An 18,341-nucleotide genomic window follows, 5' to 3' on the forward strand; every position below is an offset into this window, starting at 1 on the left:
GAATATGCAATGTAGTTTCAGGGACCGTTTGATTAACAAGCACTGTGAAAATGAAGTTTTATGAAATAGGTGTTGATATGGATAGATTTAAAAATGAAATAAGAAAATATGTAGAAATTCTTACTCAATTAAATGGAATATGCAATATTTATTATACAAGCTTATTAATGCAACCCTATTAATAGAATATGCAATGTAGTTTTAGGGACGATTTGATTAACAATCACTGTGAAATTGAAATCTTATATATCAAAAAATGCTAAATTCTAACTTCAAATCACACATGAACCAACAGAATGCTAGAAATTCCCTGGTGCTGAGGAACCACTCATGATCTTGAGAGGCCAACCACATGGAGCCACTTTTCCATAAATTATGAACATCTCTGATTCGTCAATGCGACTCCGTTATCGTGCAGCTCCTCGCATGAAAAGAGGAGAGCGATGCTACGCCTAAGAACAACCTGCCCACAAGACTGTAATGGGCATGATGAACAATAATTCACAACTGTATGCGGGCAAGTCATTCTTGGCTGAGTAACACTCTCTGTCTCTGCATGCAAGAGCCTGCACGAATTTCTTTAGAATTAGCTCTATTACTAAATCAGATCGAACGGCCAGAGTAATAGAATAACGTCTCATTTTGGAACGAAGGAAAGGGAAGAGGGATATTTATACACAGAGCACGCACAAACCACTAGAATGGAATCGACAAGTCGACTTTGCTGAAAGGAAATAACAAGGGATTATAGAAACTTAGGTGTGTAATTCGATGCGTCGTGCGCCCACGCTGAAGGGCAAATAATTGATACGCTTTTATCATTTTCTCATCTTTAGTCTCATCCGGATGCTCACCTCACTGGCAATCAAAACATCTTTACCCACCGATAGACAAGCACTCGCATGTTGTCCTCACATCGTTTGAATATGCACCCGGCAAACCACAACCTAATGGCCTACCGGGCTTTACTCCGGGGAACACGAAACGATGCAAAAGCAGTTTATGCAACCAATGGTGTCAAGGGTACACACAGCAAACGATAAGGTAATGGCGTCAGATATGCACAAAGCAGATGATAAGTGACTGGCGTAGTAGAGAATCCTTGCACGGGGAACAGTAAACGATACCAATGTAGTTTATGATTTGCTGTCCTCGAGACGTCTCGAGTTTCTACATTGTTAAAGTTGTTTACTTTCTCGTAACAGCAATGCAAAGTTGGGTCCATCGGCAGAAGGGCTGATCATATTCCCCAGCGCACAATGAAAAGTTGCGTCCGTGACCACACAGGCTGATCATATTCCCCAGCGCACAATGAAAAGTTGGTGCGTGACCACACAGGCTGATCATATTCCCAGAGGGTGAATTTCTAGAGAAGTTTTTTTGGGAAATCTAAATGTGGGCGTGTTTGAACGTGAAAAATATTGGAAATGAATTCGACATTCGCTATCCAAAATCTCATCTTAAAACTGGACAACTCTAACTGAGATGTGCAAAGATTTCCATAAAATTTTGTCAAACTCCTGCCAAAATTGCCAAAATTTCCTTATGAAAAAACAGTTTGCTTAGAGTACTCTCCCAAGGATTACCAACATGGAAAAGTGATCATTCTGTCTTCAGAGAGATATTTGGGTTACATCTTATTTTAATTCCAGATTTAGTAAATGTTTAAAAAAAAAATTAAACTTATTATTTTTTTTACAATTTATTTTTTTCCATAATGTAACGTCTAAAAAAGTTGGGGTTGGGTTGTGAGGAATTTGGTTTTCTTTTTAAATTTAATTAATATCATTATAGATTTATTTTAAATACGAATTTAACATGAGTCGAGAAGGATCAAATTCCTTCGTAGGTAAATATTTTTACAAGTCTACATTATTTATATGTTTTGTATAGTTAGTTAATTTTTTTTTTTTTTTGGATTTTTAAAAATTTTTATTTTCACCAAAATTTCAAGTTTGATGACAGACATCGTTACACATCATACTGGTTGTAGAATGAGTCTCGTCATTTATTTTAATACAAATCCACTCGTTGTGGAATGAGTCTCATCATTTATTATAAATACGAATCTAACATGAGTCCAGAAGGATCCAATTTCTTCATAGGTAATTTTTTTATGAGTCTACATTATTTATATGTTTCGTATAGTTAGTTAATTTTTTTTTAATATTTTAAAATTTTTATTTTGACTAAAATTTCAAGTTTGATGACAGACAGATAGGGACATCATTAAACATCACACTGGTATGTGGAATGAACCTCTTTACTAAATAAATTAAAATAAATAATAGTTAATGTTATTAAAATAGATAAAGATAAATTTAGAAAGATATATTATATTATAATTTTAATTATAATTATTTTTTCTGAAAGGTTAATAATTTTTTTAAAAAATTTACAAAATTAAATTAAATATAATTATTTATTAATCATTCATATTTTATAATATTTGATTTGTAAATAATAATATATTTAACATGTTTTTATCTCAAATTCATTAGGACATATTTCACATATCTTACGAAAATTTTCTCATAAAACAACTAAATGTGATAGACATGTATAACAACTAAATATCATACACATGTGTAGAGATTAGAATTAAGACATTCTAAGATCCACACTCCCCTCTATCCTTTAAGGGTCACCCACTATTTCAAGTGATTTCAATATGTTTTCTAAGTATCTATTAGCACATTATCTTTTAAGGTGGATTTAAACATAGTTACCTATCAAAAGAGAAAGTGAATTCTTACTCTTTTTTTTGAGGTAGCAAAAAATCACCCGATTTTGAAAAGTGGTGATGTTAGAATACACTTTTTTTTTTTTAACATATTTTTGACACTTTAAATTTTCTTATGTATCAAGTATGAACATTCTTTTCGATGTTAGTGATTTTCATGCTGATTTTGGAAAGTGTTGATGTAGTATCAACACAAATTTTTAAATGTTAGTGATTTTCATGCTGATTTTGAAAAGTGTTCATGCATCATCAACACATTTTTTCAGAGCGTTTATTTTTTAGGCTTTAAATTTTTTTTATGTATCAAGCGTGAATATTTTTTTCATTGTTAGTGATTTTCATTTGATTTTCAAAAGTGTTGATGAGCATCAACCCTTTTTGTTTAGAGGGCTTTGTTTTTATACTTTAAATTTTCTAATGAATCAAGTGTGGATGATTTTTTGTAAATGTTGGTGATTTTCATGATAGTAATAAACCATGACAAGAAAAACCAAATAAAAAAAAAAAAAAAAAAACAAAATTTATAAAAATGTAAAAAAACATAAAACATAAAACATTACAAAAATAAAAATAATAAAAAAATGTTAGTAACAAAACATATATATATATATGAAACATAATAAAAATAAAAAACATAAAAAAATAATAAAAATTAAAATTAAAAAAAGAAAAAAAAAATAAAAAAGATAAAACATAAAACAGGTTAGTAATAAAACATAAAACATAAAAGTAAAAAAAGGACAAAAAAAATCAAATACAAAAAAATATATAAACAAGGAAAAAAAACAAAATTAACTCGTAAAAATTAAAAAATTAATAAAAACACAAAAAATAAATAAATATAAATGTTGATTTCATATATATATATATATAATTAATTTAAAGAAAAACAAAGTGTTCCACACAAAAAAAACTAAAAAAAATATTAAGGAAAAAAATTATATTAAAAAAAATTAATTAAAATAAGAAATAAGAAATATTTGAATTAAATAATTTAAATAAAGCAAAATTAAAAATTAGAAATAAAATAAAAATAAAATTTGAGAATTTTTTTTTTTATAAATTAAAGTTACAAAAATAAAGAAATAACATTAAATTATAAAAACAAATATAAAAATAAATTATAAATAAAGAGCATGGAAGAAATGACCAAAAAATAAATGAATTAATTAAATTATAAAAAATAAAAAAAAAAAAAAAAAAAAAAAAAAAAAACATTAAAAAAAATTCAAACAAGTAAAAAAAAAAATAATTTAAAAAAATAATAATTTTTTTTTTTAAATTTAAATATTAAAAAATATGTAAATTTAAAACTTAAAATTAAAAATATTTAAATTTAAAAATAAAAATTAAAAATTAAAAAGAAAACAAAAAATTGAAAACAAACCAAAATAACTTAATTTAAAATTAAAAAAAATTAAATTAAAAAAAAAAATTAAAAATAAACCATTAGAAAAAAAAACAATTAAAAAAAACAATAGAAAAAAACAATTAAAAACAAAAAACAAATATAATAAAATAAAATAAAGAACAATTACATAATTCCATAAATCCACAACCGCACCCCCCTCTCCTCTCTCCTCCCCTAGCCGACCCCATGCCACCCTCAGTCGTCTCCCTCCCTACACTCCCACTCCCCTCCTCTCAGCCCTCCATCACCTCGCTCTACCTCCCCTCCCCTATCTCCTCCCGCACCCCTACCCCCTTGCTCACCCCCTTCCACTCCTCCTCACCTCGTCACCCTCCTCGCCTCCCCGCCCGGGCCCCCAGCCCATGGCCAGGAGGCGGGGGAGGGGGGTAAGTGGGTGAGGGAGAGCGGAGGGGGGTGAGGTAGGGGGTCGGCGTGGGGGCCGAGTGGGGGAGAGGGGAGGGGAGGGAAGGCCAGTTGGTGGAGGGGAGAGGAGAGGAGGATGGGGTTGTAGATTTATTGAATTATGTAATTGTTTTTTTTTGTTTTTTAACTTTATTTTATTTTGTAATTTTTTTTTTTTAATTTTAAATTTGTTTATTATATAAATTTTTAAATATAATATTTAAAAAAAATGCAATTTAAAAAATTTAAATTTTTATTTTAATATAAGTATTTTTAATTTTTTAATTTAAATACACTTAAACTTTTTTTAATTTAAATTTATTTTTTAATTGTGTTGAATTTTTTTGTTTTTATTTTTAATTTTAATTTTATTTTATTTTTTGATAATTACTCAACATTTTTTTAAATGATGTTTTTATTTTTTTAATCTTTTTTTTTTTTTAACTTAAAAAATATTTTTTTTTTATATATATATATATATATATATATATATATATATATATATATGTCTGTGTGTGTTTATTTTTTATATTTTTTTATTTTTTTATTTAAAATTCTCATTTTTACAAGTTATTTTTGACTTTTTTTTACATTTTTATGGTTTATTTTATTTTTGTTTATTTTGTGTTATATATTTTATGAAATTTAGTTTTTTTTTTTTTCATGAATCGTCCCCTTGCCACCCCTAGTTGGGCCTTGGGGTCGCCATGGATTTTTGTTTTTTTTCAAGTTTTTAAATATATATATATATATATATATATATATATATATATATATATATATATATATATATAAACTCGGTTTTTTTCTTTTTAGTTTTCTTTAATTTCACATGGTATTGTTAATTTTTTTTACATTTTATAGTTTTGTTTTGTTTTGTTTTTTTTTTTTTTTTTTTATGTCATTACTATATATGTTTTATATTTCATTTTTTTTGCCATGCTTTTTTCTATGTTTTATTAATTGTTATTATTTTTTATTTTTATTTTTTTCAATATTTGAAAATTTTCATTTCTATATATTTTTTATATTTGTTTTTTTTTGTCATGTCTTTTATGTTTTATTATTTTTTTTTTTTTAATTTTTTTTCAATATTTCAATATGTTTTATTACTTGTATTTTTTATTTTTATTTTTCAACATTTGAATTTTTGTTTTCATATATATATATATCTAGGGTATGTGTCGATGCTTGTCTGGCAGCCCGATCCCATTATGTGCAATTTGATAGTTGATTTTAAATTTTTCGTTATAATGAATCGAGTCTGCCCCACAACGTGTTAATTTCATGATTGGTCTTTAAGTTTTCATTACAATGGGTTGAGCTCACCTACACTACGTGTCAATTTGATAGTTGATTTTTAATTTTTTTCGCAATGTATCAAGTCGTCTTAGGCTAAGTTTTCAAAATCGCTATATATTTATCATTTTTAAAAAATTACTCTTGGTATAATAACTCTTTCATTTAGGTGTTTATTTTTAAAGTTTTTTTAGTCATCAATTTTTTCCATAATGTCATGCTTAAAATATTTTAAAAATTTAAGATTGTTTTGTAGACATAATCTTTGGTTTTAATTCCATGGTTGAAAATTTGTCAAGATTTTTAATGTTTTACTAAGTCGTGATATTTTATCTTTAATGTTATGGTTGAAAACAATTATAAATATTTTTTCTTAGCACCATGCTTGAAAATTGTTGGAATTTTAAGGTTTTTCAAAGAAGTGATATTTTAAATTTAATGCCATGCTTAAAAAATGTTGGAATTCTAAGGGTTTTCAAAGATGTGATATTTTATCATTAATGTCATGCTTGAAAATCATTGGAAATTTAAAGTTTTTCAAAGTCACAATATTTTTTTTTAACGTCATTACTAACAAGTGTTGAAAATGTACCCTGAAAAAAAAAAAAAAAAAAAAATAAATAAATAAATAAATAAATATATAAAAAAAATAAAAAAAAAATAAATATATTCTGGCATCAACACTCTTTTATTTCAAGGTGTTTTTTGCACCAAACAAAATGGTTTTTATTGTTTTTTACTATTATTTTTAAAAATATTGAAAATTTACTCTAAAAAAAAAAAACCTTTATTCCGGCATCAACACTTTCTGATTTCAAGGTGTTTTGTCATGATTTTTTAGGATTTTTGGGCTCGAGTACCCATTTTGAGGTAATAGTTCCCATTTGATCCATAACTATGTTTTTAGTGCAAGATGAGGTGGAACCAACATGTAGGTGCATCTAACGGTTGTATTAGGTATAATTATTTTTTTTCATAGATGAATCAAAACTTGCATATGGAACTTTTTCCATTACCTAGGAACGAATTATAGGTTCCTTACTCTAAGTTCCATTTAACATATAATCTTGCGTAGTAGTTGTAAATATCTTCACAATAATTTCCTGAATTGCATGTTAGCAGATACTGTAAATAGTTTTATCTTAATCACATCCATGGTCTAACAAAAAAAACATATAGTTGGATTGATGACTCACATAATATATAGTCAAATTAATCAATTGTAGGTATGTGAGAGACCTTAGAGGTTGACCAACCTAGTTTTTCATAATGAAGAAATTGTATTCACAATGAATAGTGATGATAAGTTGACTAGCCCGCTTTACCTTAACCAAGAAAGTTGTAGGGAGAGTACTAAAAATATTGGTGATCTGAAGATTTGAGGATCAATTTTCCTTTACTTCTAAGTATGCTACATTAACAATAATGACATATAATATCATGTAGAGAAAAATAATATGCTATTGGAAATTTCATAGCTAGACGCACACAAAGCACCCTTAAAAGCTAGTCTATTCAAGCATAAATATATATTGATAAACATAATTAGATTGGTTGTTCCTTCATATACTATAGACACTATGAACATAACTCAATGGTGCCTCATCCATTAAGTTTTCTCAAGAATTAAGATAAAGAATGCAATGATTTTATGGCCATAGTTCATTAATATTACTTTTGTTGTAGTTGTCATTTAATCTATGATTACAATGAACCAAACGAAACCTAGAAAATAGAATAGGATCCTAAACAAAAAGAACCTAAACGATTCCATTCTAATTGGCTTAACACTCCATGAAAAAAATAATATTTAAATGAAATATGTTATCTTTAATTTGAAACTAAAAATTTGTTAAAATTTCTTAAGCCCAATTCTAATATACACTATCTCTACAACTTAATCAATAATAAAAAAAATCTTAAGCCCAATTCCAATATAAACCATTTTTACATATTAAAAAGAAATGAAAAATGTAATTTTCATTCAAAAAAAAAATTTATTATAATTTTTTTGAAATATTGTAATTATTGTTGTTAATTAATGTTTTAGTTATACGAATATTTAGAAGAGTTGAGTTATGACAATTGAGTATATTTTTTCCTAGTACACACAACCAACGATAAGGTAATGGTGTGAGATATGCACACAACCACGTTTCAGGAATTGATGTAGAGAATCCTTGGACGCGGAACATGAAACAATACGATACAATTTATGCTTTTTAGTCCTCGAGAGGTTTCGAGTTTCTACAAGTTATTTTCTTTCTTGTAATAACAATGCAAAGTTGGGTCCATGAGCATAGAGGCTGATCAAATTTCCTAGCGCCTTTAATTATTTATACTGAAAAATTACCAATGATTGTATGTTAAAAATGGAAAGACAAATTAGAAATAAACTTACAAACTGAAATTAACAGCTCACAGGTGACAAAGCTACACTTGGAGATTGCCCAAGCAGTACTGCTCTATTCCATTAATCATAAAATTAGTAATAAATAAGTTTACATTCAACTTAGGGAGCTCAAAACTATCTCCTAGAAAATAGGAACTAAGTCTAAACATAAGACACACACACAACCGTGAAGCAAACTTTCTCCATCAATTTCAACTCTCCCCCTTATTCGAGAAAGGAATCACTTGCACACCTAACATCTCCCTAAATAATTCAAATTTGATCTCTCCAAAATGCTTGGTGGAGGTATCAGTTGCATTTTCATAGGTGTTACAATATTCAATAAAAATATCTTTGGACATAACTTTTTCTCTAACAAAACGAAATTGAGTATCTATATGTTTTGTGTTTTTATGAAAAACAAGATTATTTTCTAACTTGATTGAACTTTGGTTATTGCATTTAATCATTGTAGCATCCCTTTATTCTTCTCCTTGATCATGAAGAAGTCTTCTTAACCAAATTATTCACAAGTGGCTCCACATACAGCTTGATACCTTGCTTCTATTGATGATAAATATACAATACTCTGCTTTTTACTTCTCCAAGGAATGACCTCAGACCCCATATTGAATGCATACCCAGTTATAGATCTTCTATCATCTAGATTTCCAGCCCAATCTGAATCTGAATAGCCTACCAATTTAACATCAAAAGAATCAATATTTAATGCCAAAATTTATGGTTCATTGAAGATACCTTAGGACACCTTTTGCTGCCACCTAATGATTTTCAAGAGGTTTTGTCTTGAACTGACTCAACACATTGATTGAATATGATAAGCCATGGTTAGTTATAGTCAAATAAATCAAACTTCCAACTAGTTTCCTGTACAATGTAGCATCCACCTCTTTAGGACCATCATCACTTTGAAATTTAACATTTTGTTGTATAGGTATTGAAGCAGCTTTACACTGATCCATTCTAAATTTCTTTAAAAATTCATTGACATAATTTCCTTGAGTAACAAAAGTCAGGCTAGAATCCCTCTAGACTTCAACACCCAAACAGTAATGCAGTTCTCCAAGATTCTTCATTTCAACTACCTGTGACATCTACACTTTAATTTCTTCAACCAATTCATTAGAATTTCTAGTAACAATTAAATCATCAACATATAAGGAAATCAACACAATCTGCCCCTTTGAATCACATCCTTTGGCTCTGGTATAGTTGGATTTTCTATCAAAAATCACTTTTATATTTTTATTGATGGACTGAGGTTGCATATTTTGGACGAAGGTTTTTGGTGTTTCTCAAATTTAAACCTTCTTACATTTTTCTCATTATTTTTGTTTGGTAGTAAAAGAATATTTTATTATGAATCAGAAGTCCATGGTCAGTATTGATCCCCATTTACTTCATCAAATGTGTTTGAGGAGTACAACCAAAGTCTTAACATGTACTCAATATAGTAGAAAATAGTCACTGAGATAAACTTATAGTTTAAGTGTAGAACAATAGATGCCCTAAGTTTTGGGGTTGTTGCATGGACATACTAACTGAAGGATGAAGTTATTATTTGCAACTATAGTTCATGAAAATTTTCTCACTGTTACGCACGAGTACTATCATTGTGCTTATTTTATTTGTTGCAGATAAAAATGAGTTATAGCTTGTAATAGGTTGGTGTAAGAGTGCATTATGTCATCAAGATAACTTCATGCCTCTCTTGATAAACTTATTTTCCAGAATCTAAATATATATGAGGATACAACAGAACTAGTTGATATAAGTAGGGCCAGAATTGTGAATGAAATTCAGTTGAATATTCAATGTCATATTATGAAAATTAACCTGTCAACAAACTTACATTCGTTAGCAAATCCCAGAAAGATACAACTCATTGGTTTGATTTGGCTTGTTATTTTTCACTTATGCACCTTAATATTGATATTTCAACTTAATTAGTTTCAAATGCATGTCCTTTAAACCTTCATTTTTTTCCACCTTTTGAATTTATTAATGCATGAAAAGTGTTCCAATAGAAATGCAATCCTTAGTGTGGATTGTTATGACATCATGCCCACCCACAATACGAAAATAATGGAAATTTGTACAAATTATTTAGTTTGGGTTAGTGAAGATAACATATGTATTCATTTCTACTTGCTTGAATTTGGTTAGATATCTGGTTTATGATTTGACAAGTTGAAAATGACGACGGTGTTGATCCTATAACATCGTGCATTTTGAAAATTTGGACATCAGGAGATACCACCTATAGCTGATGCGCTATCTACATATGCCAAGGAATTTATACAATGTTGTTTAAAAATTGAGCCTGTACATCATCATCAACAATTGAGCTCCTCAATCATCCTTTTGTGAAAATGTCATTTTTAGTACACATGTCCACTACCGAGCCTCCCATGAAAAATAGGCGCCAAAGACCTCTAGCAAGATTATTTTGAAAAAGGTGATATGTTCTATACATTTTCAATCATTTTGATAGTCTTTCCTTTCAAATCTTTGAAGGGGTTTCAACAGTGCCTTTTTTGTACATTCGAGCTAAATACCTTGTATACTTGTTTATTTGAGAACATCTTCCAATAATGGTTTCTAGATGGAAGATATCTATATTTCTTTTCCTTTCTTCCCACCCTTTCACTTAGAAAGAGTACACAGTTAAGTTCTTGTACACTAGATACTTCTTCTTATAGCTGGATTTTGTAATCTTTAGTTCGTTTATTATCTTATTGTGTTTCGTAATGTTAGTTATGTTGTTACATGTGCATTTGGGTTTTCAAGCTTCTAGGAGTACACAATCTCAAATGTGGTTCTTGTAGCTATCCTGATGAAAATAATCTTTTTCTCTGGGATATAGTGTTTTTCTGACAACTCTAGGATAGAGTTTATATGTACCATTTCTAGTTATTATGTTCTAAATAGAATTTTAATTTTCAAGGTTTGGGAGTACTCAACCCCTTTTTAGGTGCCTTTAGTCTAATTATTCCTGCAAGTTTTGGGCATTCTTTTAGTGATATATGTTCTTTTATAAGACATTGTTATGATTCACATGAACTAGATATTAAACGTAAAAAAAAATTCAAACCGTAACCAATCTCTAATGGAGAGATTCACATATAATATTATAAAATGATGCTACATCTAATGAAGAGACTCACATGTCAATCACTTTACATGTTAAGTAATTGTTGTGACATCTAAAGGCAATAGATAGAATAAATATTTTGTTAGGGTAGTTAAGATTTAAATATTAGTTTAACACCATTTAATTACCCTGAGATGACCCCATTTCTATATGAATTAGGATGTTCAAGTTATATACCGAAGCACACTTGACATTCTTATTATATTGGGCCTCTATTAGGATTTTATAATAAATTAATTTATGTGCTTCTTGTCTCCAATCTTACTCTTTGATGCAGGAGCATCTGGCTGACAGGTTAAGACAGAAAGGAAAGGTTGTTTGGTCTCTAAAGAGGAAAGAGGAGTAATTTTCTGAGTGAACAATGTGGTTGTTTTTCTTTTACTTTTATTTGTTTATGCTATCTAATTTAATAAACGAACAGTAAATAGGAAGGTCAAGAATTAGAATTAATTAGGATAATTGTTACAAGAAACTAGTTTTACTTTTGTAATAATATTGCAAGACAATAATAGTTCCGGAACTAAACAAATGTAACTAAATAGGATGTAACCAACAACAATTGGAAAAACAAAACAATTCCAAAGAAATAGTTCTTGAAGATCATTTTTAAAAGAGGAACATAACACAATTGGGGGGTTTGACTTTTTGAGAAGTGAATAAACAAATATATTTTTTGTGCACATAGACATTCCTCTCCAACATCCTATAGCTGTTTAAATTATTTATATGACATTACATTGATTTGCATTCACAATACAGGTCTGTCTTTATTCTATCCTATAGGTATATTTACATGCATGTATTTTGAGTTACGTTGGTCCAGACAAGCATACGAAACCCGACAGTTGCAAAAACAATTCCTGAACGTGTTGCAAAGACAAGACCCATGAACCCGAATCAACAAGCATATGAACGCCGAACCTCGAGCATCAAATCTACAAACAAGGTGCAAGCATTGACAAACAAGAAACCAAGCAGAGTACCCAGGTACGCCTAAAGAGTAAAATTCATAATTTTAATTTATAAAATAAGTACGGGAGAAACCTTTGTTCAGTCATACATTGTTCCAAAACCCTGTTCAAACAATTATACACTCGGTGCCAAAAATTTATTACAAATTCGGGACAATATACAGTGCGGGCTTAGAAACCCTACAACTAACAAATAGCAAAAACAGTTATGCAAGCCTACAGCCGAGACTTCATATAGTCGATGGCTCAACAAAATTCTGAAACAAAGATTACAGTGACCCCAAACTTAAGGCGTTGAATGTAAACAACAAGAGGAACAAAGAACGACACTACCTGGGTCTAGCCAGAGTTTCGAACAGCCAGGTTCCGAAACCCTCCAGGTCATCATACCTGCAACAACAGCCATACATCAAGTTTCATGAGGATTAAACAGCGAAATAAGGCGAGAGTACATAGAACAATAAGAACCGGTTCCAGAATTTACCTGACGGAGGCGAGCTGTGGTCTTGGAAGTTTGATAAAGTCACCCTGCTCGCGAAGGAGCAAAGACATTAGTCAACTGAGGGAAAAAAGGTAACTGCTGATAGCATGGAACCAGTAAACTTACCCTTGCAACATTGAAGGAGCCGAAGAGAAGTGCAACCACATTCTGCTCAAACCCGAGGAAAGACGACTAGGAACCCAATGTTTGTTACCTGGAAAAGTTCTAGCTAGAAGAAAATCTCAAGGACCATAAGAACCACCAGCATTGACACCGTATACTAAGAAGGCATAGAGACGTTAACCAGTGAGCCACAAACACATAGTAAAATACCAGAACAAGTGCAGATAAAGCAGAGATCGAAATTATAGTGATAATAGCATTCATATGGGATGAAGGAAGGAAACTTTCAGGTCAAAACCCTGAACCAGAGCACATAATAGCAGAACCTTGCACAGAAACTGCCACAGCCAACCAAGAATGCAGAGCTTACAAACTAAATGAATGTGCACACAAATGATTCATGCTAGGGTTTGATCACCCATACTAAGGCGGGCTCAAGAATTCTAAAGGAGGACACTTGTCCAACAACTAAAGCAAAAAGTACCAATCACAAGTGCGGGTTCCAAGGACCAAATCCACATCATTACAATCAACCGTCGGTGAATCCACCTTACACCTAATCTGTTGATCATCATTAATTTCTCTTTATTCAGACGTTAAAGACCGTGTGTGGTGTGTCAAGGTGGGCTGGACCCATCAAGTGGTATCAGAGAAAGAAGTTGAAAGAGCCAGGATATGGAGGTTAGAAGACGAGGACGTGGAAGAGGTGTGCGCAGAGCAGCAGATGAGGGATTGAGGGAAGACATAAGGACCCTTATTGCTAGCTTAGAGGCAGTGGAGGCAGGAAGGAGAAGAGATCTAGAACTCGGAGATGACAGCGAGGAGGAGGCAGTAGCTGCTATAGATGGATCAGATGAGGAAGCCCCAGAGATAAAATTGTTGAGGTCAGTGCTGCTAGCCAGCAACAAGCCCAAACCGGAAATTCCTAACTATGATGGCAGTCTGTCCGCAGAAGTTCTGTTGGACTGGATAAGCGAGTTGGATAAGTATTTTAAGAACAAAGAGATCAGGTTCGCTGCAACCAAATTGATGAGACACGCTGCCTTGTGGTGGGACAGTGTCCAAGCAGACAAAAGGAGAATGAATAAGCTACTGATAAGGAAGTGGGCACGGATGGTGGCCAAGCTGAAAGGCAGATTTCTGCCTAAGGATTATCAGGTTGCGCTTTACCGACAAGTACAGAACTTAAGACAGAAAGGCATGACAGTAAAAGAATATACGGAAGAATTCTACCGTGTGAACTTGAGGGCTGGTTATACTGATGATACTCCAGAGAAGACAACAAGATACGTAAATGGATTGAGGCTGGAAATACTGGATGAAATCAGTATTCTTTCCCCATGAAACATAGAGGAAGCCTATTAGAGTGCTGTAAAGGTTGAAGAAAAGATTAATAGAAAATAGAATAATAGGAGAGGACGGGGAAATGGCAGAGGACGAGGACAGTCCTACGGCAGAGGGAGAACTGCCAGTAACAGCGAAGAAGGCAGCAGCTCCAGGGCTTCAGGAATGGCAGAGAAAGGAGATATCACTAGAGGTAGTCAGCCCTATCAGCAAGGAAGAGGGAATGGCCGAGGAAGGGGAGATAATTTCTAGCGCTACAGGTGCCACAAATGGCGGCATAGATCTTTTGAATGCCATGAAGCAGAGCAAGCTGGCCAAAGGGGAACATTTGTTGCACAACCTAATGAAGTTGAGGCACTACCGCAGGAAGTAGAAAATGTGGCAGAAACAGGGGAGGCCTTGGTTCTAAACAAAGTACTATTGAAGCCAGCCAAGGAAACTATTGAACAGACCCAACAGAAAATACTGTTCCGGACAGTTTTCAAATCACACGGAAAGTGTTGTAAATTGATCATAGAAAGGGGGAGTACAGATAATGTTGTTGCCACCGAGATGGTGGAGAAGTTGGGATTGAGGTGACTTAAGCACCCCACCCCTTACAAGATGTCATGGCTGCAAAAAGGTCACCAGCTATTGGTTGATGAACAATGTGAGGTTGAATTTCACATTGGCAGATACAAGGAAGAGGTTGTCTGCGATATTATGCCAATGGACGTGTTTCACATACTGCTGGGAAGACCATGGCAGTATGATTGGAAGGTGGTACACGATGGGAAGACGAATTGCTACAAGTTTGTTAAAGAAGGAGTCAAGCATACGCTTTTACCCATCAAAGTAGAGGATAAAGCAGAAGCAAGCGGGACAAAAGCATTATTAGTAGGTGGAAAACAATTTATGAAATAGATCGAGGAAAGCGAAGTGAATTATGCTGTCATGAGGAGGACTAAGACTGTGCTGTTGCACATGGAAATGTCTGAATTGCCTCCAGAAATTCAAGGGATGTTACAGGAATTTAAGGACATTGTAGTTGACGATTTACTGGACAAATTTCCTCCCAAAAGAAGCATCAGTCATCATATCGATTTCATACCCAGAGCAAGCCTACCAAATAAAGCAACATATTGGATGAGCTCGAAAGATAATGAAGAGATTAGGAAACAGGTGCAAGAGTTGCTAGATAAAGGGCTGATCAGGGAAAGCTTGAGCCCTTGTGCGGTACCAACAGTTCTCGCACCTAAGAAAGGAGGAGAATGGCGGATGTGTACGGACTCACGGGCTATCAACAAAATCACTATTCGATACAGGTTTCCTTTACCAAGGATGGACGATATGATGGATTGTCTAAGTGGGGCAGCATATTTCACGAAGATTGATCTGAAGAGTGGCTATCATCAGATCAGGATCAGAGAAGGAGATGAGTGGAAGACAACCTTCAAGACTAATGAAGGGTTGTATGAGTGGCTGGTCATGCCGTTCGGTTTGAGTAACGCTCCTAGTACTTTTATGAGGTTGATGAATGAAATGTTGAAAGAGTTCATCGGTAAGTTTGTGATAGTATATCTTGATGACATATTGATTTTCAACAGGATGAAAGAAGAGCACCTTCAACATGTTCGAAGAGTGCTAGAGAAATTACAGCAGAATAAACTGCTGATAAACTTGAAGAAATGTACTTTCCTACAAAAAGAACTGGTTTACTTGGGCTTTGTAATTGCAGAAAATGAATTGAAGATGGATCTAGAAAAGATCGCAGCAATCGTTAATTGGCCATCACCGAAGAGCTTATTTGAGGTATGTAGCTTTCACGGGCTGGCGAGTTTTTATCGCAAGTTTATAAGAAATTTTAGTGAAATCTGCACGCCTATGCTGGACACCATCAAAAAGGCCAGTCAGCCTTTTTGTTGGACCAAGGCAGCAGAGGACAGCTTTCAGCTCCTGAAGCGGAAGATTACAGAAAGGCTGATTCTAAGGCTACCGGATTTTAATAAGCTTTTCCAGGTTCGATGCGATGCAAGTGGGACAGCCATTGGCACTGTGCTCAGTCAGGAAGACAAACCTGTTGCATTTTTTAGTGAGAAATTGAACGAAAGCAGGCAGAAATATTCCTCATATGACAAGGAATTTTATGTTGTCGTCCAAGCCTTAAAGCATTGGAGACACTACCTGCTGGGAAATGAGTTTGTGTTATTTTCTGATAATTCAGCGCTGCAATATGTAATGCAACAACATAAATTGAACCACAAGCATGCCAAATGGGTGGAGTATCTGTAGAGTTTCACCTTTGTGCTGAAACACATCAGCGGGCAAGCCAATAAGGTGGTGGAAGCATTGAGCAGAAGAGCATTGCTCTTACAGGAAACTACAATATAGGTGTTGGGTTTCGAGCACTTGAAAGATTTGTACCGGGCTGACACAGACTTCAAAGAGGCCTTTGAAGCGTGTCAAAATCTTGTGCTGAGGAACACAACTCCATGGTTGGACTACAACTTGTAGGAGGGACTACTGTTTAGAGGGGGATAGTTATGTATCCCAGATTGTTCGATGAGAGAAAATATTATACGGGAAAAACATAGCGGGGCTCTAGCCGGCCACTTCAACATAGACAAAACTTTGGAGCAGCTCGGACACTTCTATTACTGGCCAAGAATGTGCAGGGATGTACAACAGTATGTGAGTGGGTGTAAAGTCTGCCAACTAGCAAAGGGACATAGTCAAAACACTGGACTTTACACACCACTACCTATTCCAAGTAGACCACGGGACTCAGTCAGCATTGAATTTGTCTTAGGACCACCTAGAACACAACGAGGATATGACTCAGTGATGGTGGTGGTAGAGAGGCTTTCAAAAATGGTGCATTTCATCCCTTGTCGAAAAACTAGTGATGCCACTCACACAGCTCACCTGTTTTTCACTGAGATTGTTAGATTACATGGCCTACCCAGATCTATTGTTTCTGACAGGGACGTAAAATTCACAGGACTCTTTTGGCGCACCCTGTGGAAGAAGTTGGACACACAGTTGAACTTCAGTTCTGCATATCACTCACAAACTGATGGGCAAACAGAAGTGGTGAACAGGAGTTTGGGAAACTTGTTACGAAGTTTGACTGGGGAAAATTCACAGCTATGGAATCGTGCTCTCGCTCAGGCAGAATTCACTTATAACAATTTTCCAAACCATAGCACCAGACACAGTCCATTTCAGATCCTGTATGGTATGGATCCTCATGGAATACATGAATTGCGGGATCTGGGAAAGTTGGAGTGGAGAAGTGCTGATGGGAAAGATTTTGCTGAAGCGATGAGTGAACTACATGAACAGGTGAAACTAAAGTTGCAGGACATCATGCAGAAATATAAACAACAAGCATATTTAAAGTGGCGAGAAGTCCAATTTAATATAGGTGATGAAGTCCTTGCATACTTACGCAAAGAACGATTTCCTAAGGGCGCGTATAACAAGCTAAAGTTCAAAAAGATTGGTCCCTGTAAGATTTTGCGTAAGTTCTCAGCCAACGCTTATGAAATACAGCTACCACCTAATATAGGCATATCACCTATTTTCAATGTGGGAAACCTGTATACTACCAACTCAGAGGAAAATAGTGTGGTATGGCCGGAACAGGACACCCAAGTCAGAGACAGTTATTGGATGAGGCACATGCCTTCGGTTCAACCCCATGAGATCGAGAAGATTCTCGACACATAGGTAGCCAAGAAGACTCGCAGGAAAGAGTATCTACAATACCTTGTCAAGTGGAAGAATCGTCCAATTGAGGACAGTTCATGGCTTGACACGGCATAAATACAGAAGGATGGTTATTCTATGGAGGAACTCATGGAACAGAGCCATGACATTTTCTTACCCCGGGAGCCTGATGCAGAAGCATCTGGCTGACAGGTTAACACAAAAAGGAAAGTTTGTTTGGTCTCTGAAGAGGACAGAGGAGTAATTTGCTGAGTGAACAATGTGGTTGTTTTTCTTTTACTTTTATTTG

The 18,341-nt window shown here is 33.4% G+C and overlaps 1 protein-coding gene and 1 pseudogene across 1 annotated transcript; one reads left to right on the forward strand and one right to left on the reverse strand.

Moving 5' to 3' along the window:
* LOC149208758 (3-phosphoinositide-dependent protein kinase 2-like) overlaps positions 1-12,945 on the reverse strand; it is a 105,420-nt pseudogene extending 92,475 nt beyond the window's left edge.
* A 1,561-nt stretch (positions 12,946-14,506) lies between these two features.
* On the forward strand, positions 14,507-18,052 carry LOC149208759 (uncharacterized). Its single transcript, XM_089398413.1, has 5 exons — positions 14,507-14,534; positions 14,646-14,916; positions 15,016-15,197; positions 16,059-16,518; positions 17,305-18,052. Exons 1-5 carry the CDS (start codon positions 14,507-14,509, stop codon positions 18,050-18,052), a joined length of 1,689 nt encoding a protein of 562 aa, XP_089254539.1.
* The last annotated feature ends 289 nt before the right edge of the window (positions 18,053-18,341 follow it).

This window comes from Pinus tabuliformis, chromosome 1_2 (genome assembly GCF_031772625.1).
Source record: "Pinus tabuliformis cultivar Carrire ecotype Pingquan chromosome 1_2, CPIR1, whole genome shotgun sequence".
Lineage (NCBI taxonomy): Eukaryota > Viridiplantae > Streptophyta > Pinopsida > Pinales > Pinaceae > Pinus > Pinus tabuliformis.